This window comes from Phocoena sinus, chromosome 7 (genome assembly GCF_008692025.1).
Source record: "Phocoena sinus isolate mPhoSin1 chromosome 7, mPhoSin1.pri, whole genome shotgun sequence".
NCBI classification, from domain to species: Eukaryota; Metazoa; Chordata; class Mammalia; order Artiodactyla; family Phocoenidae; genus Phocoena; species Phocoena sinus.
In genome coordinates, this window is record NC_045769.1 from 73,262,637 (window position 1) to 73,288,348 (window position 25,712).

Consider the following 25,712-nt stretch of genomic DNA (forward strand, 5'->3'; position numbering starts at 1 on the left):
CATGGCCCAGCATCTTCCCCAGACTTTCCAGTCATCTGTCATTCCTTTCCTGCTAAGCAAGAGAGGGAGAAAAGAGGCCAGGGATCTTATTCCAGAAAGAACTGGAAGTAATTGTCCCCCCTCTTCTCAACAAGATGCTTGTTTATGTTTTATCTTTTATAAATGTGGACAACAGAGTTTTACTGTCATGAATTAGTAGTAATGGCTCAACAGCCATCATGTCACTCAGTAATGACTAGTATAAGAAGGCTTAAGGTCACCTTTCCAAAACTCAAATCATCATTTATTTCCCCGTACTCTCTACAACATTGTTAACAGAACTGTTGAACAAGTCAGTTCTTTGGACAGAGTGTATGTTGCAGTTTGCTTATCATGAGGGTTATTAGATATTACACGGCTTGAAAAAATAGATGTCTTGTGAAAGCTCTAGTGAAATTTGAATAGTCATGCGATCTGTTTTGTAAGTTTTTAGGCTAAAAGTGTCAGGGTGTGTGCCCATTATGAATCAAGTTTAATTATAATACATTCATGGGGGATGTTGTTCTAGGAAGTGTAAAATCCAGAAACACAGGTTACTGAGTTTTAATCCCAGCCCTGCCATGCACTAGCTATGCAACCTCAAACAAGTTCTAGTTCCATATCTTCTCTCAGCTTCATTTTTCTGAATTATAAAATGGGGAAAGTCAGAACACTTTCCTCATAAGAGTGTTATGAAGCTTAAATAAGAAAATGCAGGCAAAGCATTTATTAGGTTTGGGGCACAATAATTGCTCAGTATAGGTTCATTAAATATTATGTATATTACAAGAATATTATTTTTATGTATTATTTTTGTAATCCAGAACATTAGGCAATTATATAACATATAACATTATTTTACTCCCTCATTTTCTGATTTCTGCTTTTTCTGGGTTAAGTTTTAGCCATTGATCTATACTGAGGGGCATTATAAAACAGCTGTTTGAAACTTACCATCTTCATTCAGGAAGAGTTGTTGGGGACTATGTTTCATAGCTTCATCTCTGTAAAGACCTTGGGGAAAATAGTTCCTACAGGTCTCAGTCTAAAGAATTGATGTCCCTTTCCCATGCGTTGGGTTTGTGTTTCTATCTTAAATTGTATGACAGAGCATGTTTCCTTTTTAAAATTGCTATTGAAGAAGCTCGGCAACAAACTTGCAGCCCTCTGTTAACAAAGTGGACTCTATGTTGTGACATATATTTTAAATACTAATCTTAACCTTCATCTCTTTCCCCCACCTCATCTTTATGTTCTCTTCCTCCCCAGTTTCTTCACATAATTTTTATCTTCTTTTTTCTACATCTTTGTAAGAGACTACACATACTTTCCGAATGATATATTTTTAAAATAAAAATGTGTGAGTGTAAAATAAATCTTTAAACCTTAGGAACATACTTGACCTAATGAAATAGTTGTGGGTAATTTCATTTGATTAGTTTTTTGGTCATTGTATAAAACTGGTTTGAAATAAAATGCTTTAGGTGATTTGTGACATGGGTGGCTGTATGACATCACTACAGTGTCACTCATCTCCCTTGAGCTTGTGATTGTATGCTTTTCCATATCAAGCACATAACTGTATGTGTTGTTGCTCTTGCCTAGCAGCTGTGCAGATAAAATTGGCGTGTTTCTCTTGTATTCTTTTTTTTTTGACAAATTTATTTATTTATTTATTTTTGGCTGTATTGGGTCTTTGTTGCTGTGTGCAGGCTTTCTCTAGTTGTGGTGAATGAGGGCTCCTCTTCGTTGCGGTGCGCGGGCTTCCCATTGTCATGGCTTCTCTTGTTGCGGAGCACGGGCTCTAGGTGTGCAGGCTTCAGTAGTTGTGGCACATGGGCTCAGTAGTTGTGGCTTGCGGGCTCAGTAGTTGCGGCTTGTGGGCTCTAGAGCGCAGGCTCAGTAGTTGTGGTGCACGGGCTTAGTTGCTCCGTGGCATGTGGGATCTTCCCAGACCAGGGCTTGAACCCGTGTCCCTTGCATTGGCAGGCAGATTCTTAACCACTGCGCCACCAGGGAAGCCCCAGTTGTTTTAATTTTTTTTTTTTTTTTTTTTTTTTTCGGTATGCGGGCCTCTCACTGTTGTGGCCTCTCCTGTTGCGGAGCACAGGCTCCGGACGCGCAGGCTCAGCGGCCATGGCTAACGGGCCCAGCCGCTCTGCGGCATGTGGGATCTTCCTGGACCAGGGCACGAACCCGTGTCCCCTGCATCGGCAGGTAGATTCTCAACCACTGTGCCACCAGGGAAGCCCCGGTTGTTTTAATTTTTATAGCATTGAAAGAAACAATGTAGGGTCCATATCAAGTTTAGAATCATAATTTTCAAAAATGAGTCACAATCAAGACATATATACATATTGATTAGTAATTAAGGCACGGCTATATCAATAATAGCAATGCTATTTGGAACAAAAATCAAGTAGAATGTACTAGCTTTTCCTTGTAGTTTTTCCCTTCGAGTTACTAACTTGATATGAGATTGCGTCTTATTTATACATTACAAATGCTTATTCTGTTTATGGCTATATAGTATAAGTAGCATGTGCTAGCGTTTAATAAAGTTTATAATTTTCTGATAAATTTGGTGTTTGGTATATGGCATGTAGTTTTTTTAAATAAAAGTTTATACATATGAACAAAAATAGACTGCATTCTGAATGTGTGCATATCAATATTTCAGCCTTTTCTTAAAAAGTTATTAAAATGATTAAAAAATACTAATTACGTAAATACTGTACTTTGTTTTTATAGAACTTTCACCCATAATCTTCTTTTTTTTCTTTTAAAGATCAGTGGATAAGTCTGTCATAGTGTATGATACTGTAAGTATTTCAAAATCTTGTATGATCTGTATAAATTATGTTTGCTTATTAGGCTACTGAACTTCAAGTTTAGCTAGGCAAGATGAGAAAAATGTACATATTTTTTCCGTTTAGGATGCCCAAGAATATAATATATACATTTTCAGAAGTGCTAAAATAGTTATGCAGGTAAGGTATTGCTTCTGGAACAAGCCCTTAAATATTTCAGTAATGGTTTTAAGATAGACAGATGTGTAGTCTGATCAAAGAAAATACAGATTTAAAGAGCATCAATATTAAAAAAATCACTTTAAGTCAGTTTTTCTTAAACTCTTACACCAGGTTTCCATAACAGCAAAGGAGTGTTTACCCGAGGGTTTTGGGAAGGTATAGCTGAAAGCTGAAAGTGGCTCTATCACTTTATAGAGTCCCACCTGGATTTAGAGACTAGTATAAGAAGAGTAGGTTATAAAGGATTTGGAAAAATAGGGCTTTTTGATAGATGCGTGTGAATAAAGACCAGGTTGCATAAGTATGAAGAAAAATGAACATTTAATATATAGTGAAAGTATGATTGACGAAAATATTCTCCAAGAGAAATCGGTGTTGAGTGGGACCTTACAGTGGTTGAGCTTAGGTTGTAGCTATGCCAGCAAAGAAATAGAGATGTGAATTATCAAAGTGTAGTGGGTCAAGCAAGGAAGCTAAGCTAGTCCTCCACACAGCAGTTAAAATTATTGAGTTCTGGCAGGAAGTGGGCAAGAGTACTCAAACGAGGTGAAATAGATCCTTAATGTTTCTCAGGAAATTTTCACGAGATTTTACATTCACAGAAATAGCTATAATGTTAAATTTTCTCCATAAAATATGTATATGAGTCTTAGTTAAATACATCTAGTTGTTGGATGGCCCGCTAAGTGTACTCAATATTGAAATGACTAATTTCTACTCACCGGTCTGCAGTGGGTACAGTCAAATGCCATAGCAAAAATACAAATCATTTCATGGTTACTATTAGTAAGTTGAGACAAATCAGCCAGGACTATATTATACTAAAAATTTCAGCAGACAGCAGTACTGATAATTGAGAAAGAGTGAAATACGTACTTGATAATGTTATTAGTTATAAATGCTATTCTCTATTCATTGGGTAAAGTTTTGGTTTATATTAGTGACTCATAATATTAGAATACATAGAGTATATAAACCATTCAGGTCAAACAAGTCTTTATCAGTAGCTTTACTCTTGCCTGAGTAAATATAAAGCTGTTTGTGTTGTTTTTCAGAATACTGAGGATATACTTCACACCTTGACTCAGCACACCAGGTCTGAACTTAACCTCACTTTGTATTAATATAATTAAAAAATTGGTCTGAGGATATATAATAGTTGTTTTTATTAACTAGGTATGTCACGACTTGTGCCTTTGCACCCAATATCCTTTTACTTGCTACTGGTTCAATGGACAAAACAGTGAATATCTGGCAGTTTGACCTGGAAACACCTTGCCAAGGTTAGTAAGGATATCATGTGTAACCCAGTTCAGCACCATTCACCATTAAAAGGAGAAATTCAGTAATTTTTTGACAAATTATTCATGTTGCTTTTCTCAATATAAAGCATACATACAAATTTAATATAATTTAAAAATAATTTTAGAGAACCCAGTGTTAAAGTTAACCCAGACATCTACATTAAAACTGTTGGTAAATGCTTTTGGATGCACATTCATGTATATCATACCTCCCATAGTTTTGTAAGCTCTTTATTTATACTCCATACTAATTTTTCAGATAAATATAGCCTAGAACAAAATAGAAATGATAGTTTTATCTTGTTGGTTTTATTTTTGGTTTTCTCAAGCAACACTGACACTTAATTTAGGAGTTTTATTTTTATCACTGTCAGAATTAACCAATTAGTGGTGCTGATATGCAGATGACAGATCACATATAATACTTCTGCTGATATGAATTTTATATAATAAAGATAAACTTTTTCTGGAGTGTAAAATGTTCCGAAAGAGCAGCATTTAATGTAGCATTAAATAATACTTTATACGTAGTATTATTTGATTTTTAAAAATTTCTTAAAGGATTTTAAAGTAGAAAACACAGACTTAAGAAAATTTCATTTACTTTTTAGTACAAAGTGAGAATGTTTATAAAGGATATATACTTTTTCTTGTTGTTTTTTCACTTACTTTTTGTTTGTGGGGTTTTTTTGGTTTGTTTGTTTTTAAGCAAGGATCGCAGAAGATCAACCAAAGCAATTTACTGAAGATTGGTCAGAGGACGATGTCTCAAACTGGCTTTGTGCACAAGGTTTAAAAGACCTTGTTGGTATTTTCAAAATGAATAACATAGATGGACGAGAACTGTTGAATCTTACAAAAGAAAGTCTAGCTGATGATTTGAAAATTGGTAAGACCTAGTGAAAGTTAGGCAGTCTTAAAAACAACTTTTAATAATCTGAGATTGGTTTTAATTGCATTAATGGTTTCCTTTTAATATTCTAGCACAGTAGTAGTTCTGGTATATGTCTGTGTGTAGAAGTATAGTATATTTTTATTAGATTATGGAAAAGAAATGTTACGTACTGTTTCTTTAGGTAATTAAAGCTATCATGTAACTATAATTTTTAAAATGTATATATTTTTTAAATTGTGATATAATTCACCCTTTTATAAGTGTACAGTGCAGTGACTATTCAAGTTGTATAACCATCACCACTATCTGATTCCAGAACATGTTCATCACTTCAGAAAGAAACTCCATTCCCATTAGCAGTCACTCATATTCCTTGTCTCTCTAGCTCCTGGCAACCACTAATCTACTTTCTGTCTCTAAGGATTTGCCTCTTCTACATTTCATAAAATGTATGGCCTTGTCTGGCCTCTTTTGCATAGCATGTTCTCAGAGTTCATACATGTTGTAGTATATATTAGTACTTCACTTTTTATGGCTGAATAATATTCCATTGTATGAATTTATCACTTTTTGTTCATCCATTCACTGGTTGATTGGATTTAGATTGTTCCTGCTTTTTAGATTTTATGAAAATTGCTTCTATAAACATTCATACACACGTTTCGTGTGGGCATCTGTTTTCAGTTTTCTAGAGCGTTACCAAATCATATTGACAGAACTTGGCCAGAAGAAGATGTCTCCTTTTGTGATTGGGAGTTGGGAATGAGTGTTATTAAACTTAATTGCTCAGGAAGAAAAGACCCTTTACCAGCTTGAGGGCTAGTAGCCCCTCAGTATGGGCAATGAGCAACATTTGGCTATATTTAATATAACTCTGAAAAGGCATCTGGCTCTTAATAAGATGACAAATTAAATAGGCCATCAACTCCTGTACCCTCTTCCCCACCCTTTCCCCATCCCTGCAAATGCTACATAATTGAAAACTGATGGAGTCTAGACACAAATAACCATCAAATAAACAAAACAAAACTCTGAAAACTGTCGAGTGGAATTGGTGGATCATATGGTAACTCTGTGCTTGCATTTGAAGAACTGCCAGGCTATTTTCCAAAGCAACTGTGCTTTTCTGTATTCTCACCAGCAGTGTATGAGGATTCCAGTTTCTCTGCATCCTCATCAACAATTGTTTAGTTTTTCAATTATAGCCATCCTAGTGGTTTCTCATTGTGGTTTTGATATGCATTTTCCTGATGACTTAGTGATGTTGAACAACTTTCCATATGCTCAGTGGCCATTTGTATATCTTCTTTGGAAAAACGTTCAGATTCTTTGCCCATTTTAAAAACTGGGTTATTTGTCTTTTTATTGTTGAGTTGTTTATATAAATTTAGATACTAGACCCTTAATCAGATATGATTTATAAATATTTTCTCCCATTCTGTGGTTTATCATTATGCTTTCTTGAAAGTGTCCTTTGATGCACAAAAGTTATAAATTTTGGTGAAGTCCAGTTTATCTGTTTTTTTTCTGTCATTGCTTGTGCTGTAGGTGTCATATCTAAGAAACCCAAACCTAATCCTGAATCTTGACACCTGTGTTTCTTCTGTGACTTTTATAGTTCTAGCTCTTACATTTAGGTGTGTGATCAATTTTGACTTAATTTTTGTATATAATGTGAGGTAAGGGTTTAGCTACATTCTTTCAGATGCATATATCCGGTTGTCCCAGCACCATTTGTTGAAAAGACTATTCTTTCCCCTTTAAATTACCTTAGCACCCTTGTTAAATATCAGTTGACCATAAATGTGAGGGTTTATTTCTGGACTCTCAATTCTGTTTCACTGATCTATTTGTCTATCCATATACTAGTGCCACAGTGTCTTAATTACTATAGCTTTGTAGTAAGTGTTGAAATTGAAAATTGTGTGTCCTCCATCTCTGGATTTTTTTTCTCCCCAGGATTGGTTTTGCTCCTTTGGGTCCCTTGGCATTTCCATATGAATTTTAGGATCAACGTGTCAAATTCTGCAAAAAAGCCACCTGACTTTGATGGGGATTATACTGAATTTCTACATCAATTGGGGGATTATTATCATTTTAACAATATTCTTCTAATCCATAAGCACAGGTTTTTTGTTTTTGTTTTTGTTTTTTTTTTTGCGGTACGCGGACCTCTCACTATTGTGGCCTCTCCCGTTGCGGAGCACAGGCTCCGGACGCACAGGCTCAGCGGCCATGGCTCACGGGCCCAGCCGCTCCGCGGCATGTGGGATCTTCCCGGACTGGGGCACCAACCCACGTCCCCTGTATCGGCAGGCGGACTCAACCACTGCGCCACCAGGGAAGCCCAGCACAGGATATTTTTATGTTTATTTAGGTCTTCTTAATTTCTTTTTCAACAATGCTTTGTAATTTTCAATGCGTAAGTCATTTTTTCTTAAGTGTACAATCCACTGGTTTTTAGTGTACTCACAGAGTTGTACAACCATCACCACTATCTAATTGCAGAACTTTTTTTTTTTTTTTTTTGCGGTACACGGGCCTCTCACTGTTGTGGCCTCTCCCGTTGCGGAGCACAGGCTCCGGACACGCAGGCTCAGCAGCCATGGCTCATGGGCCTAGCCGCTCCGTGGCATGTGGGATCTTCCTGGACCAGGGCATGAACCTGTGTCCCCTGCATCGGCAGGCAGACTCTCAACCACTGCGCCACTAGGGAAGCCCTAATTGCAGAACATTTTTATCCCCCCAAAAGAATCCCATTCTTTCCTCTTTCTAGCCTCTTGGCAACCACTAATCTATCTTCTGTAGAAATAGGATCTACCTATTTTGGACATTTCTTTTAAGTGGAACCATACAATATGTGGCCTTTTGTATCTGGCTTTTTAAATTTAACCTTTCAAGGTTCATCCATGTTTTTGTATGTGTAAGTACTTCCTTTTTATGGCTGAAAAATATTCCATTGTATGGCTATACTACATTTTGTTTATCCACTGATCAGCTGATGGTCATTTGGGTTGTTTCTACTTTTTGGCTGTTACCAGTAATGCTGCTGTGAATATATATGTATGAGTTTTTCTGTGAGTATATTTTCATTTCCCTTGGATATATGATTAAAAGTAGAATAACTCTACATATACCATTTTGAGGAACTGGCAGACTGTTTTCCAAAGCAGCTGTACTATTTTACATTCCCACCATCAGTGTGTGAGCTTTCCAATTTCTTCACCTCTTTGTCAGCACTGGTTATTACCTTATCTTCTTGATTATAGCCATTGAATAGATGTGAAGTGGTATTTCATTGTGGTTTTTGATTTGCATTTACCTAATGATGTGGAGCATATTTTCGAGTGTTTATTGGCTGTTTGTGTATCTTCTTTGGTTAAAATTGGTTTGTCTTTTTATTGTTGAATTGTAAGAGTTGTTTTATGTGTTCTGGTTATTATCAATACATCCTTATCAAAAATAGTTTGAAGTCTTAGTGTTGTGCTCTAATGAACATAATACTCAGACACTTATCAGTGTGCTCCAGTAAAATCTTAATTAACCAGAAAGCTTAGGAAATAGGATGTCCATAGTGAATTTACTGTTAATGAGGAGTCAAAGAGCAAAAAAAGTGTTTGTTATAGAAAATCATTCTAAAGTATAGTAGTATACTTTCATTACGTAGTAAATATAGTATGTGAACCTATTTAAGTGTCTTGGAAGCTTATGGCCTTTTAAGAAGTTAATAGAATGATGATTTTGTGAAAATAATTAGAATCAGATGGTTTTGTACTCAGGCCATACTGTGAAAGCTATTTTTGTATCTCTAGTAACTTATTTCCTTTATAGTTTACTCTTTCTTCCTGAAAGTAGGTAATAGAGTACAGGGGTTTTTTTGTTTTTGTTTTAAAGTTCTGGTGAATTTAGCATGTTCATTAGCTGATTTCTTATTACTCTCTCACAATAAGTTTTAACAATACCTTATCACACAGAAGCACATGACAATATAAAATAATAATTTCAGATTTCAACAAAGGATGTTTCAAAACATAAGAGAGCATAGTAAAAACAATAGGAAGAGAATTCTGTCCCAATAGCCCAATAAATAAAGTATAAGAAGTTCTTACAGGATTCAATTAATGGCCTGAAATAGTTTTTGAAGGTGAGTCTCGGGTTTAGTAGTTATGATTATTTTGACGTTCAGTGAAATAAGTTTTGGAACTACCAGGCTCAAGCCAAAATTGAAATATAATTTAAATAAGTCTGCTGTGGTCTAAAAGCTGAATTAGGAAGATCATTATAAACGGAGACAAGAACATTGCATACTCTCTAGTAAGTAAGGAATTTGCTTTGTGTTTGTACTTAAGATTTGGAAAGTTAGCAAATACAACAAATTAAATACAGAATAAATTAGTAAGTAACTTTTTAAATAAATATTTAAATAAATAATTTTTTCTACATCATTCTATAGTATCAATATTTTAAAGTTTTTGCACAATTGTAAAGGGTCAGCAGGCTAACATTAATCTTCTACAACTGCTACTTTAAGCTACAGTGGATTTCTGTTAGTCTTGAGTTTTAAGAAAAGTAGGCTCTTCCTCAAAACAGTAAATTGGAGTAATAGAGAAGTGAAATTGGGTCTAGAAAAAAATGTGTTAAGAGGCAAACTGATGAGTATGTGATCATGAATTTTACTCTTGTGAGGCATAACTGTTTTACTTGCATTTGCTTTTGTGGTACAGCTGTTAAAATGGTTCCTATGTCAATGTGAATAAATATGAATTTAACATTCATCATATGAAGGAAGTTATTTAATTTTCAGTGAAGTATATTGGAGTGTTAGGGAACGAAGTAGTATATCTATAACGTTTGACACTTAAAAATTATTTTTAAGGAGTCAAGCAGTCTATCAAATCTTTTTTCAATGAGCCTTTGTAGATATACAATAAAGGAACCTTCTATAGATTTGAGTATCTGTTGGAACCTGGTGTTTTAACCTAGAGTAATAGTCCTTTTCTAGCATAGTGTTAATGAAAACGAAGGGTACAACAGACATACAGTTTTAGGTAGGAAATAACTCCTTATATCTAGTGCTATATTTGCATAAGGAATATCCAGAAAGAGATTACAGGTACAAGAGATCCTTGATATTAAGAGAGGTATGTCTTAAGACATATGTGTATCCATCAATTTGTGAACTCTACAATAGCCTTTAATATTGCAACCAAAAGGCATAAAGTATGAAGATAAAGAGCAAGAAAGTCTCTTTGAGATGCGATCCTAGGCAAGCAGTAAGTCCACTAACTAGCCACATGATTTTCATCTGCAGTTTGGCTTCAGGTTATATCCAGGACTCAGGAATATTGCAAACTGCTACCTATCTTGGAGTTTGGAATTGCTGTAGACGATGTAATGGTAGAACCATGGAATGACAAATGACAAGGAACTATTGTATATTGTGTCAGTCCTTACCCTTATATTCAACTAATTATCAGTCATAGATTTATCATAGATTCTTAATTGGGAATGAGGTTTCTTCAAAGTGTTCCCTCTTCTTTTTGCTCTTGTCTTTCCAAGAAACCATGAAAGCACTTGAGACATTTTTATCATTTTCTGCTTTAAAAGTTATAATATCAAATTATTATATCCAATGCTTTTTAAAACTTTATGCACCAGCTGTCTTAACATCCTCAGATTTTGGAAGTTTCATGTTTCAAATTCTAGTAATACTTCCTTATGTAGACTTTCACTTGTTGCCAAAATGCATATACTGTTAAGAAATAAGAACATTTACCATTTTTTCTTTACACACAATTGAAGTGAAATAGTCCTTTCACATGTATAGGCCTGTGCACTGACCTGCTGTTAGAGTGGGCATAACCCTTCCAGTTCAGCTGCTGCTCTTAAATTGGCCTACCCCACTTTCCTGAGAGTGGGGCATTTCGGGGTCTCCATTCCTCAGGCCTATCAGATGTCCTGTTGCTTCCGCATTGATATCAATCACAGGTCTTATGGATGGTGGTTTATTCTCTTCCACTTAAATAGCGGGATTCATGAGGATACCCTGCTACCTTGTTTTTTGGAAGTGTCGGTGGGATTTGATTTTGCTATCTCGTTGCTGTTTTTATGTGGGGATTCAGAGAAGTTTAAAAATTATATTGCTTCTATCACCATCTTCTCTAAATCCTTTAAAAAATCCCTACTGTACCTATAGTTTTGTGTCCCTTTTCTTTCCTAATATAGTTTTATGTCTTGTTTTCTCTTGATCTTTCAAGTCAGAAGTTTGTTAATACATTTTATTTTTAAAAAATAAAAAGTTTTAAAGTTTTTTTCTCCAAGAAACCAGCTTTTGATTCTGTTGTTCTGTCTCAGGGCATTGCAGACGTGATTCAGTGACCAGCCCAATGGGCTGTAATTGTTAGTCCAGGCCATAGCGCTCTCTTGTTACCCTGCCTCCAGCTCATGCTGGTGTTGCTGCCTTAGCAATGATATTTACAGGACAAAGTTGGGGAGCGTGAAGGCTACAAGTAGAAAGGTGTTTCTTCCATTTGTGTACACAAATCTCTGCTTTAAGCTGTTTCCCATCCCCTACCCTGGAACCTAGTTAGTTCTGTTTCCTTGAGGGTTTTCTGAATTTTGTTTTGTATTTTTGATGGTTATTTGTGTCCAGACTCCATCAATTCTCAATTATGTAGCATTTCCAGGGATGGGGAAGAGGGTACAGGAGGTGATAGCCTATTTAATTTGTCATCTTATTAATAGCCAGATGCCTTTTCAGAGTTATAGTAAATATAGCTAAATATTGCCCATTGCCCATACTGAGGGTTTACTAGCCCTCAGCTGGTAAGGGTCTTTTCTTTCTGAGCAATTAAGTTTAATAACACTCACTGCCAAATCCCAATCACAAAAGGAGATGTCTTCTTCTGGCCAAGTTCTGTGGATATGATTTGGTAACTGCTTCCCTGAGGGCATTCTTAAATGACATTAAAATCAGACAAGGGTAACACACAATTTAACCTTATCCAGGACATTTTGAAATAGGGTTTCTATATTCTTTATTAATAAACATTCTAAATATTGGCACACATGTATATTCGACAGGGTAATATATATATTGTTTTCAGAATATTAAATACCTCTATATCCTTATTACATGTTGTATAATTTTCCCCTTAAATGATGACTTAATTATGTTAGTAGTTATGTAATTATTAATGTGTCTAATTAGTCTAATTATAAACGTGTTTATAACATGCTTTTAAAAAATTGTATTAAAAATCCTCAATTTTGTTTCAATGAATTACATAGGAGGTAAGTCATAGGAAAGCAGTAAAGCAGTTCCTAAGATGTAGGCAGCTGCTAGGTTGACTTGCCATACTTGCATAGATATGGTCAATGAGTCCAAATAGATTTGAACAGTTTATTACTCATGGCACAGCAGGCAGCATGAGCTTCATATTTAAATTGGTTGCCCTTTCCACCTAGTCTTGTGGGGGCAATTTGTGTTGGTGTCATAGCTGAGGAAACCTGAGTTTATGAACCTCCCCCCAATCTTATAAAGGGAATGCTAGCAAACTAGTCCAAAAGGAAGACATTATCTTTGTTCTTGTCAGGAAACAAATCTGCCCTCAGACTGGGAGGGAAACACTATCTCTAGCTTCCAAGTAAGTTTGCAGACATCCTTGAAAAGATTGCTAGACAAAAGGTGTCATAAGGTGTGTATAAACACATGGAGAATTACCTTCCAATCAGAAAGAAAGCTGACTTGGCTTTTTATGGGAACTCTGAGGTGTTCTGAAATTTAGTTCTTTTTTCCTACCCACCCTACACCTCCCAAACACCTCCACCTAAAATAGAACTGTCAGCTAGATTATCTAAAAATATAAACAGATAATCACACTAAACTTCCTAAACTTCATTGTATTAATCTTCCCGAAATTAAAAACTAAGATAATTTTAAAAACTTAAGATAAAAGTAATACAAATGAATGAAACATACGTGTAGAGTCTTGGACAAATATTTGAGATTGTGTTTCATATGAGAATCAGCAAATAATATACCCAATTTCATAATGTTTAAAAATAGATGGAATTTTTATATTATCAAACTGAACATCTTTAGAAATGATTTTTAGGAAATTTTTTGTTGTCTAAATAAATTAACCTGTAATAATGAGCCTTTTCTGATTTTGTGTGGTATATTAGTATTTGGGCAATCTGAAATTCATGAGGAACTTTGAGAATCAAAAGTTATTTAGAATAAACTTGCTGAGTTATTTTAATCACACAGTATTCTATACTACAAATATTGATTAAAGAATTTATAAAGAAAAGGTTCCATGTGGTAAAACAGGATGTCTGAAAATTTTTGGTTGTAGTAGATGAAATTTCTCTTTGTTTGCTGAAGACTTGCATAAAGGTTAGAAGTAATAGTTCTCCAGCCCTAACGGAATAATTTCTTTTCAGAATCTCTAGGGCTGCGTAGTAAAGTTCTGCGGAAAATTGAAGAGCTCAGGACAAAGATGAAAACGCTTTCCTCTGAAATTCCTGATGAGTTTATATGTCCAATAACTAGGGAGCTTATGAAAGATCCTGTCATCGCATCAGGTATGTGATGCTATTCTAAGTTTCAGGGCATATTATGTACTAAATGAATAAATAATGTAGACAGTTCACAGAAGTTTGTTTAAATGTGAAACTTTTTCAAAATTTATTTCTCATAAGTTCTTTTTTTTTTCTTTTTAAAAATTCCTTAGATCTGAGGTGAACTACTGAACATTGTATGTTTCTTAATGAATAAAATTGCATGGAGCAGGTTTGGATAAGATTAGAGACAAAAGAAATAATCTTGACAAGCCTTACTTAAACTTGTGAAATATGTATTTAGTTACTAGAATGTATAGTTAAAATATTGTTTTTTAAGATAGACTGTTGAGATCTATTATATTTATTTTGTCTATCATGAATTTAAACAACCTTACAGAAATAAGAATTTAAAGGATATAAAGTTACATCATTTCACATTAATTTCTAATCTTTGTAAATGAACACAGACATACATACTTTACATAGTTGTAATCAGTGAATCCATATCGTGCTTTTTATTTTTAAGACTTATATACATTTCTGAATATTGACTTAGTCTACATAATTTTCAGTGTTAATAACTATTCCACTGGAGCTCTACGCTACAATTTGACTCTTCTACTATTTGGTGTATGTATGTGTTTGAAAAGTTTTATATTGTTAATAGCATTGTGCTGATATCTTGGTACTCCTTTCATTGTGTTGTTACCATTACTTAGGGGTATTTTCATGACATGTGTTCCCCAAAGCAGAATTAACCGATCAGAATATATATATATATATATATATATATATATATTTTTTTTTTTTTTTTTTTTTGCGGTACGCGGGCCTCTCGCTGCCGTGGCCTCTCCCGTTGTGGAGCACAGGCTCCGGATGCGCAAGGCTTAGCAGCCATGGCTCAGGGGCCCAGCCACTCCGCGGCATGTGGGATCTTCCTGGACCAGGGCACGAACCTGTGTCCCCTGCATCGGCAGGTGGACTCTCAACCACTGTGCCACCAGGGAAGCCCCCAGGATATTTTATGAATGTTAAAAAGAAGAGTTTTGATAGTTCTTGTTAGATTTTTATTAGATTGTTTTCTAGGAAAAAATAGTTTAGAATGCTACCAGAAATGTATGTAAGTGTACCTGTTTTTCCAGTTTTGTGATCATTGAATTTTAGAACTCATTTATTTTTGCAAGTTTAATACTTGTTTGAAACTATATTCCTTTTTTTTAAATTAATTTTTTTTTGCTGAATTTACATTTATTTACTCTGATTTTGTTTCTTATGCCAGTAGTGTACTTTTACAGTTAAACTAAATTATTGTTAAACAGTAAGTAAAAATCTTAAAAGTCTTTAAGAAAGTGTGCAAATGTGGGCCCCTTTCTATTTGTTTTTATTTCGCAGAAATCTTTAGACTGCCTCATTTCTGGTCTGGATCAGTTATAGTGAAGGCAAAATTCCACTACAGTGGAGGTGCAGTGGAGTGTAGTCTGAGAGTGAGTTGATGGTTGATGGGGGTGATAATAAACTGGGACTTACGTCCTAAACTTACCCAGCTCATCAGAGAGAGAGGTATACCAGATTTGGGGAAATTTGTAATTAGATGCAGGCATTAATTATTTAAATACATCTTTTCTTAATTGTAGTAAAATACACATAAAATTTACTGTCTTAACCATTTTTAAGTGTATTAAACTATTGTGTAACCAATCTCCAGAATATTTTCTTCTTGCAAAACTGAAACTATCTATATACCTTCTTGTTTCTATGAATTTGACTATTCTACATATCTCATATAAGTGGAACCATACAGTGTTTGTCTTCTTGTGTCTGGTTTATTTCATTTAGCATAATGTCCTCGAGCTTCATCCACATTGTGGCCTGTGTCAGAATTTCGTTCCTTTTTAAAGCTGAATAATACACCATTGTATGTGTACACATCTTGTTTATCCATTCATCCATCAGTGGATGTTTGGTTTCCTTCCAGCTTTTGGCTATTATGAATAATGCTGCTTTGAACAGGGATATACAAATATCTCTTTGAGTTGCTGCTTTCAATTCCTTTGGGTAAAATGTCCAGAAGTCGAATTGCTAGGTTATATGGTAATTCTTTTTTTTCTTTTTTATTTATTTTTCACATCTTTATTGGTGTATAAATGCTCCACGGTGTTTGTGTGCCGCACAACAAAGTGAATCAGCTATATGTATACATATATCCCCATATACCCTCCCACTTGAGCCTCCCTCCCACCCTCCCTATCCCATCCCTCTAGGTCGTCACAAAGCACTGAGCTGATCTCCCTGTGCTGAGCAGCAGCTTCCCACTAGCCATCCGTTTTACATTTGGTAGTGTATATATGTCAGTGCTACTCTCACTTCATCCCAGCTTTCCCTTCCCCACCCCGTGCCCTCAAGTCTTCCCTCAAGTCTGTTCTCTACATCTGCGTCTTTATTCCTGCCCTGCCACTAGGTTCATCAGTACTGCTTTTTTAAATTCCATATATATGCATTCGCATACGGTATTTGTTTTTCTCTTTCTGACTGTCTTCACTCTGTATGACAGATTCTAGGTCCATCCACCTCACTACAAATAACTCAGTTTTGTTCCTTTTATGGGTGAGTAATATTCCATTGTATATATGTGCCACATCTTCTTTATCCAATCATCTGTTGATGGACATTTAGGTTACTTCCATGTCCTGGGTATTGTAAATAGTGCTGCAATGAACATTGTGGTACATGTCTCTTTTTGAATTATGGTTTTCAAGGGTATATCCCCAGTAGTGGGATTGCTGGCTCATAAGGTAGTTTTATTTTTAGTTTTTTAAGGAACCTCCATACTGTTCTCCATAGTGGCTGTATCAATTTACATTCCCACCAACAATGCAGGAGGGTTCCCTTTTCTCCACACCCTCTCCAGCATTTATTGTTTCTAGATTTTTTGATGATGGCCATTCTGACTGGTGTGAGGTGATACCTCGTTGTGGTCTTGATTTGCATTTCTCTAATGATTAGTGATGTTGAGCATCTTTTCATGCATTTGTTGGCCATCTGTATGTCTTCTTTGGAAAAATGTCTATTTAAGTCTTCCGCCCATTTTTGGACTGGGTTGTTTGTTTTTGTGATATTGAGCTGCATGAGCTGCTTGTATATTTTGGAGATTAATCCTTTGTCAGTTGCTTCATTTGCAAACATTTTCTCCCATTCTGAGGGTTCTTTTTGTCTTGTTTATGGTTTCCTTTGCTGTGCAAACGCTTTTAAGTTTCATTAGGTCCCATTTGTTTATTTTTGTTTTTATTTCCCTTTAGAAGATGGGTCAAAAAGGATCTTGCTGGGATTTATGTCAAGAGTGTTCTACCTGTGTTTTCTTCTAAGGGTTTTATAGTGTCTGGCCTTACATTTCGGTTTTTAATCCATTTTGAGTTTATTTTTGTGTATGGTGTTAGGGTGTGTTCCAATTTCATTCTTTTACATGTAGCTGTCCATTTTACCCAGCACCACTTATTGAAGAGACTGTCTTTTCTCCATTGTATATCCTTGCCTCCTTTGTCTAAGATAAGGTGACCATATGTGCGTGGGTTTATCTCTGGGCTTTCTATCCTGTTCCATTGATCTATATTTCTGCTTTTGTGTCAGTACCATACTGTCTTAATTACTGTAGCTTTGTAGTATAGTCTGTAGTCAGGGAGCCTGATTCCTCCAGCTCCGTTTTTCTTTCTCGAGATTGCTATGGCTATTTGGGTCTTTTGTGTCTCCATATAAATTGTAAAATTTCTTGTTCTAGTTTTGTGAAAAATGCCATAGGTAATTTGATAGAGATTGCATTGAACTACCCTGCTTTGGGTAGTATAGTCATTTTCACAATATTGATTCTTCCAATCCAGCAGCATGGTATATCCCTCCATCTATTTGTATCATCTTTAATTTCTTTCATCGGTGTTTTATAGTTTTCTGAGTACAGGTCTTTTGTCTCCTTAGGTAGGTTTATTCCTAAGTATTTTATTCTTTTTGTTGTGATGGTAAATGGGATTGTTTCCTTAATTTCTCTTTCTGATCTTTCACTGTTAGTGTATAGGAATTCAAGAGATTACTGTGCATTATTTTGTATCCTGCAACCTTACCAAATGCATTAGTTCTAGTAGTTTTCTGGTGACATCTTTCAGATTTTCTTTGTATAGTATCATGTCATTGAAAACAGTGACTGTTTTACTTCTTCTTTTCCAATTTGTATTCCTTTTATTTCTTTTTCTTTGAATGCTGTGGCTAGGACTTACAATACGGTGTTGAATAATAGTGACGAGAGTGGACCTCCTTGTCTTGTTCCTGATCTTAGAGGAAATGCTTTCAGTTTTTCATCATCGAGAATGATGTGGCTGCTGGTTTGTCATATATGGCCTTTATTATGTAGAGGTAGGTTCCCTCTGTGCCCACTTTCTGGAGAGTTTTTATCCTTCCCACTCTCTCAGGACCTGCGTGGCTAGAGGGGGCCTAGGTGGACAGAGGATCAGGACCGGGATCTCTGCAGGCTCCCGGGGGGCCCAATTGGGCAGGGGAAACCCTGGACATATGCTCCCTTTTGATCCTTTGCCCTCTTAATTGTCCCCCCTTCCCCCTTCTGGGCATGGGATCCCTTCCCCTCCCCCAGCCACCCCTCAGGGGTGCTGGTCCCATCCTGCCTCCACTTCTCCTCCCCCATCACTGCCCCCCACACACACCTCACGTCCTACCCAGTCACTGGGGATTCCTCTCATCCCCTTAGGTGTCCATGGTCCCCCACTGGTCCCTGGTAGGTGCTCTAGTTGTGCAGAGATGCAAATTCCATGTCCTCCTAGTCTGCCATCTTGACTCCGCCCTGTCTTGCAGTCTTAATGTGAATGTTTCTGTAGAATAAATTACCTAAAGCTGCGGTTAGTGAAGGATACTGACAAATTGTCATCTCAACATTATATGGGGTCCCTATTTCCCATATCCTTGCCTCTACTGGGTGTTAGCAATCTTAATCTTTCTCATTCTAATAAGTGAGAAGTAATCTCACTTTGCATTTTTTTGTATAATATTGAGTTTGAGTGCTTTTAAATGTTTTTAACCACTTATAATTCCTTATGTGACTCTCTTATTCATCAGCATTTAATTCAAAGTTAATTTCATTATTTTTAGTTATTATTTAGTAAGAAACATACTTATGGGAGCCACTATGATCTAGTAGTTGAGCATATGCACTGAAGAACCAGACTGCCTGGGTCTAAATCTGTTTCATTACTTATTAGCTGAGTTACCTTGTGGGAGGTTATATAATCTTGCTGTGTCTCATTTTCCTTATGTACAAAATGGGATACTAGTACTTAACCTCATGGGATTCTTATAAGAATCAAATGAGTTAATGCATGTTAGGTACTTAAAAGAGCACCACTCAATAAATGGCAGTAAACTCATTTAATTTCAGGCTATGAAATTTTCTCTGAGCATGGTAATGGCTGTATATTTTTGGCTTTGGTATGTTATATCAGGACCCTTATTTGCAACTGAAAGTAACTCAACTTGAATTAGGTTAAGCAGAAATGGTAATTATTAATAGTTATTGTAAGTGAGTCTCAGGAAAAACTGGCACCAGAGACGTGAGTGTTGTTGGGGTACTGTTTCTTATCTGGTCCAAGGCTTCTGAATAGCCACCTTCTGTGATACTCATTGTGCCTTTTCTATGTGTTAGAAAGACATGAACACCCGTAGGTCCCAAATTTTACATTTTACAGTTTCACCCACCAGAAAGGGACCATTCTGACATTTCTCTCTAGTGCCAACCCCAAAAATCCCAGAGGCTCCCAACCTGATCCAGGAGCCTACCCCAGTGCTAGTCTCTGCAGGCATGAGGTGCAGCGCTGAGATTTGTCTGACCGTGGAGAGTAGAATTATATATAAATGGAGCAACATCATAAGGAGGATAGTGGTGGAAGGGACAGTTTCCAGAAAAGGGGTACTGACCAAATAATAAATATTCACTACCTAGATTTTGTCGTATTTTCCATATCTTCAATTTCTAAGTAATATATATTTTCAGCTTACATTTCTACTTTTACCCAAAGGTTGGTAGAAAAACTGTTTTAAACTTTGCAAATTGTTTGATTAGTTTTGAGGTTGTGTTTTGGGAAAGGGGTGTCTAGTTTTGTTGCATGGAATCAAATGTGAAACTGTATTTCTTTGGGGAGTTAGAGATTTTCCTTGTATGTTTGTTATAAAATTTATATGGTTAATTTTTTATAAAGTTTTGATGGATATTTGAAGGAAAAGTATTTCTTCTCTTTGGTTCCAAAATTATTTTTTGCAACATTATTGATATATTACAGTATATCAATATATAGATAGATATAGATATCAAATTGATAATTGTCTAATTCAGATCCTCTGTATCATTGCTATCCAGTAGAACTTTTTGTGATGATGGAAGTGTTCTTTGTACTGACCATTGTAGTAACATTAGGCACATGTGGTTATTGAGCACTTGAAATGTGGCTACTGTTACTGGGGATATGACTATTTTACTTAATTATGATTGATTTAAATTCAAATAGCCACTTGTGGCTACTGTATTGGACAGTACAGCTCCATAATCTATTTTTTTGGATAAAATTTATTGAGGTATAATTTAAATAATAATATCTCTTCATTTTAAGTATACAGTGTGATGAGTTTTTGAAACGTGTATACCTGTGCATCCACCATCATGATCAAGGTATAAATGTTATTATCATCCCAGAAAGTTATTTTATCCCCTTTACAGTCAATATTTTTCCACCCCGGGCCTTATGTAACCACTGATCTGCTTTTTGACGCTCTAGATCATATTTGCCTTTCTAGAATTTGATATAAATGGAATCCTTCAGTATATACTTTTTGTATCTGGCTTTTTTCACTCAGCAGAATGCTTAGGATTCATTTATATTATTGCACATATCAGTAATTCATTGCTTTGAATTGTTGAGTACTGTTCCGTTACATGGATATACCATAGTATATTTATCCATTAACTGTTAATGAACTTCTGGGCTTCTCCAGTTTATGGCTATTATGAATGAAGCTACTGTAACATTCATGTACATGCACATGTCTTTGTCTGGACATGGTTCCTTTCTCTTGGTTAGTTAGGAGTGAAATTTCTGTGTTGGATAGTAAGTGAATGTTTAACTTTCGAGAGAGACTGCCAAACTGTTTCTCAAAGCAGTTGCACCATTTAAGTTCCCAACTGAAAATTCCAATTTCTCCACATACTTGCCAACATTTGGTATTGTTAGTCTTTTAATTTTTGCCATTCTGGTGGGTGTGAAGTGGTATCTCATTGTACCTGTAATTTGCATTTTTCTGATTATTAGTGTTGTTGAGATTTTATCCTGTTTTCTTCTAGATGTTTTATAGTTGTATATTTTATGTTTAGGTCTATGATTTATTTCAAGTTAATGTTTGTGTACTTTGCAAGATAAGAGTAAGCTTTTCTTCTTTTCCTAAATGGGAATTCAATTGTTCCAACAGCATTAATTGAGAAATCTTTTCCCATTGAATTATTTTAGCAACTTTGTTGAAAATCACTTGACTGTATTACTGGTCTGTTTATAGATTTTTTGTGACCTGTTGATCTCTATGTCTGTCCTTGTGCCGGTTACATCAGTGCCTTGATTACTGTAGCTTTATCTTGAAGTAGGTCTTTTTTTTTTTCTTACTTAATTAATTTTTGGCTGCGTTGGTTCTTTGTTGCTGCGTGCAGGCTTTCTTTAGCTGTGGCGAGCAGGGGCTACTCTTTGTTGCAGTGCGCGGGCTTCTCATTGTTGTGGCTTCTCTTGTTGCGGAGCATGGGCTCTAGGCGCGCGGGCTTCAGTAGTTGTGGCACACAGGCTCAGTAGTTGTGGCTCGTGGGCTCTAGAGCTCAGGGTTAGTAGTTGTGGTGCATGGGCTTAATTGCTCTGCGGCATGTGGGATCTTCCTGGACCAGGGCTTGAACCCATATTCTTAACCACTGTGCCACCAGGGAGGCCCTTGAAATAAGTGTTGAAATCAGGTAGTATAAGTCATATTAGTTCTTTTTTTTAGCATCTTTATTGGAGTATAATTGCTTTACAATGGTGTGTTATTGTCTGCTGTATAACAAAGTGAATCAGCTATATGTATACATATATTCCCATATCTCCTCCCTCTTGCATCTCCCTCCCACCCTCCCTATCGCACCCCTCCAGTTGGACACAAAGCACCGAGCTGATCTCCCTGTGCTATGCAGCTGCTTCCCACTAGCTATCCATTTTACATTTGGTAGTGTATATATGTCCATGCCACTCTCTCTCACTTCGTCCCAGCTTAACCTCCCCCCACCATGTCCTCAAGTCCATTCTCTACAACTGCATCTTTATTCCTGTCCTGCCCGTAGGTTCTTCAGAACCACTTTTTTTTTGTTTTTTAGATTCCATATATATGTGTTAGCATACGGTATTTGTTTTTCTCTTTCTGACTTACTTCACTCTGTGTGATAGTCTGTAGGTCCATCCACCTCACTACAAATAACTCAATTTCATTTCTTTTTAAGAGTCAGTAACATCCCATTGTATATATATGCCACACCTTCTTTATCCATTCATCTGTCAGTGGACACTTAGGTTGCTTCCATGTCCTGGCTGTTGTAAATAGAGCTGCAATGAACACTGTGGTACGTGACTCTTTTTGAATTACGGTTTTTCTGGGGTATATGCCCAGTAGTGGGATTGCTGGGTCATATGGTAGTTCTAGTTTTAGTTTTTTCAGGAACCTCCATACTGTTCTCCACAGTGGCTGTATCAATTTACAGTCCTACCAAGAGTGCAAGAGGGTTCCCTTTTCTCCACACCCTCTCCAGCATTTATTGTTTGTGGACTTTTTGATGATGGCCATTCTGACCAGTGTGAGGTGATACCTCATTGTGGTCTTGATTTGCATTTCTCTTAACGATTAGTAATGTTGAGCATCCTTTCATGTGTTTGTTGGCCATCTGTATAACTTCTTTGGATAAATGTCTATTTAGGTCTTCTGCCCATTTTTGGATTGGGTTGTTTGTTTTTTTGATATTAAGCTGCATGAGCTGCTTGTAAATTTTGGAGATTAATCCTTTGTCAGTTGCTTCATTTGTAAATATTTTCTCCCACTCTGAGGGTTGTCTTTTGGTCTTGTTTATGGTTTCTTTTGCTGTGCAAAAGCTTTTGAGTTTCATTAGGTTTCATTTGTTTATTTTTATTTTTATATCCATTTCTCTAGGAGGTGGGTCAGAAAGGATCTTGCTGTGATTTATGTCATAGCGTGTTCTGCCTATGTTTTCTTCTAAGAGTTTGATAGTGTCTGGCCTTACATTTAGGTCTTTGATCCATTTTGAGCTTATTTTTGTGTATGGTGTTAGGGAGTGTTCTAATTTCATTCTTTTACATGTAGCTGTCCATTTTCCCCAGCACCACTTATTGAAGAGGCTGTCTTTTCTCCACTGTATATTTTTGCCTCCTTTACATATTAGTTCTTTTTCAAAACTGTTTTAATTATTCTTGGTCTTTAGCATATTTCTATATAGATGTTAGAATTACTTTCAGTTTTTATGGAATAGCATGCCAGATGTTTTTCTGTGTGTGTGTGTGTTAAAAAAATAAATAACACTACTGTACACTTAAAAATGGTTAAGAAGGTAAGTTTTAACAGTATGCACATTGTTCTGTGACAGATCTCTAGAACTTTTTCATTTTGCAAAACTGAAATTCTCTATTCATTGAACAATTCTCCTGTTCCTCCTCTCCCCAGCCCCTGGTAACCACAGTCTACTTTCTGTTTCTATAGTTTACATACCTCATATAAGTGGAATCATACAGTATCATACAGTATTTGTTTTTTTGTGGCTGGCTTATTACATTCAGCATAATGTCTTAAAGTTTCATTAAGGTTGCTACAAATGGCAGGATTTCCCTTCTATTAAGGCTGGATAATATTCTACTGTATGAGTATACCCTATCTTGTTTATCCATTCATCCATTGTTGGACACTTGGGTTGCTTCTCTCTCTTGGCGGTTGTCAGTAATGATGCTGGGAATATGGGTGTGCAGATAGCTCTTTGAGATTATGTTTTCAATTCCTTTGGGTATATACCCAGAAGTGGAATTGCTGAATCACATTGTAATTCTATTTTTAATTTTTTTTTTTTTTTTTTCCTCCGGTACGCGGGCCTCTCACTGTTGCGGCCTCTCCCGTTGCGGAGCACAGGCTCCGGACGCGCAGGCTCCGCGGCCATGCTCACGGGCCCAGCCGCTCCGCGGCACGTGGGATCCTCCCAGACCGGGGCACGAACCCGTGTCCCCTGCATCGGCAGGCGGACACCCAACCACTGCGCCACCAGGGAAGCCCTATTTTTAATTTTTTTGACAAGCCTCTGTACTATCTTTTATAGTGGCGGCACCATTTTACATTACTGCCAACAATGCACAAGGGTTATTTTTCTGCATTCTCACCAACACTAGTTATTTTCTGGTTTTTGTTTTGTTTTGTTTTGATAGTGACTATCCTAATGGGTGTGAGGTGATTTCTCATTGTAGTTCTGATTTGCATTTTCCTAATGATTTGTGATGTTGAGCACCTTTTCGTATGCTTGTTGGCCGTTTGTACATCTTCTTTGGAGAAATGTCTATTCAAGACCATTGCACATTTAAAAAATGAGGTTGTTTATTTTTTTTGTTGTTGAGCCCTAGGAATGCTTTATATGTTTTAGGTATTAACTTACCATATATATGATTTGCAGATATTTCTCTATAGGTTGCCTTTCCACTCTGTTGATTGTTTCCTTTGCTGCAGAGAAGTTTTTAAGTTTGATGTACAGTCAGCCCTCTGTATCCACAGCTTCCCCCCAAATTCCAGAAAGTTTCAAAAAGCAAATCTTGAATTTTCTGCATGCTGACATCTATTTAAATAGCATTTACATTCTACTGGGTATTATAAGTAATCTAGAGATGATTTAAAGTATATGGGAGGGGAGATTGGTTCAAGATGGTGGAGTAGAAGGATGTGTGCTCACTTCCTCTTATGATAGCACTGGAATCACAACTAACTGCTGAACAGTAATCGACAGGAAGACACCGGAACTCACCAAAAAAGATGCATCACATCCAAAGCCAAAGGAGAAGCTGCAATGAGACGGTAGGAGGGGCGCAATCACAATAAATTCAAATCCCATAACCGCTGGGTGGGTGACTCAAAAACTGGAGAACAATTATACCACAGAGGTCCATCCACTGGAGTGAAGGTTCTGAGCCCCATGTCAGGCTTCCCAACTGGGGGTCTGGCAACAGGAGGAGGAATTCCCAGAGAATCAGACTTTGAAGGCTAGCGGGATTTGATTGCAGGACTTTGACAGGACTGGGGGAAACAGAGACTTCACTCTTGAAGGGCACACACAGGGTAGTGTGCACATCGGGACCCAGGTGGAAGGAGCAGTGACCCCATAGGAGACTGAGCCAGGCCTGCATGCTGTTGTTGGAGGGTCCCTTGCAGAGGCAGGGGGTGGCTGTGGCCCACTGCGGGGACAAGGACACTGGCAGCAGAAGTTCTGGGAAGTACTCCATTAGCCCCACCAAAGAGCCCATAGCCTCCAGTGCTGGGTTGCCTCAGGCCAAACAATCAACAGGGAGGGAACTCAGCCCCACCCATCAGCAGACAAGCAGATTAAAGTTTTACTGAGCTTTGCCCACCAGAGAGCAACACCCAACTATACCCACCACCAGTCCGTCCCATCAGGAAGCTTACACAAGCCTCTTAGATAGCCTCATCCAACAGAGGGCAGACAGAAGAAGCAAGAACTACAACAATCCTGCAGTCTGTGGAACAAAATCCCCCTTCACAGAAAGATAGACAAAATGAAAAGGCAGAGGA

General features: G+C 36.8%; 1 protein-coding gene across 5 annotated transcripts in view; it reads left to right on the forward strand.

The window, feature by feature from the left end:
• The window catches only part of WDSUB1 (WD repeat, sterile alpha motif and U-box domain containing 1), a 70,550-nt gene that overhangs the window by 23,724 nt on the left and 21,114 nt on the right, over nucleotides 1-25,712 (forward strand). For 4 of the 5 annotated variants that reach the window (XM_032636676.1, XM_032636674.1, XM_032636673.1 and 1 more), the window contains exons 6-10: nucleotides 2,807-2,840; nucleotides 4,106-4,146; nucleotides 4,227-4,333; nucleotides 5,064-5,243; nucleotides 13,698-13,838. In XM_032636676.1, the coding sequence (XP_032492567.1) occupies nucleotides 2,807-2,840; nucleotides 4,106-4,146; nucleotides 4,227-4,333; nucleotides 5,064-5,243; nucleotides 13,698-13,838 (503 nt within the window). The remainder of the gene's footprint in view (nucleotides 1-2,806; nucleotides 2,841-4,105; nucleotides 4,147-4,226; nucleotides 4,334-5,063; nucleotides 5,244-13,697; nucleotides 13,839-25,712) is intronic. The other variant, XM_032636678.1, reaches the window with a different exon arrangement.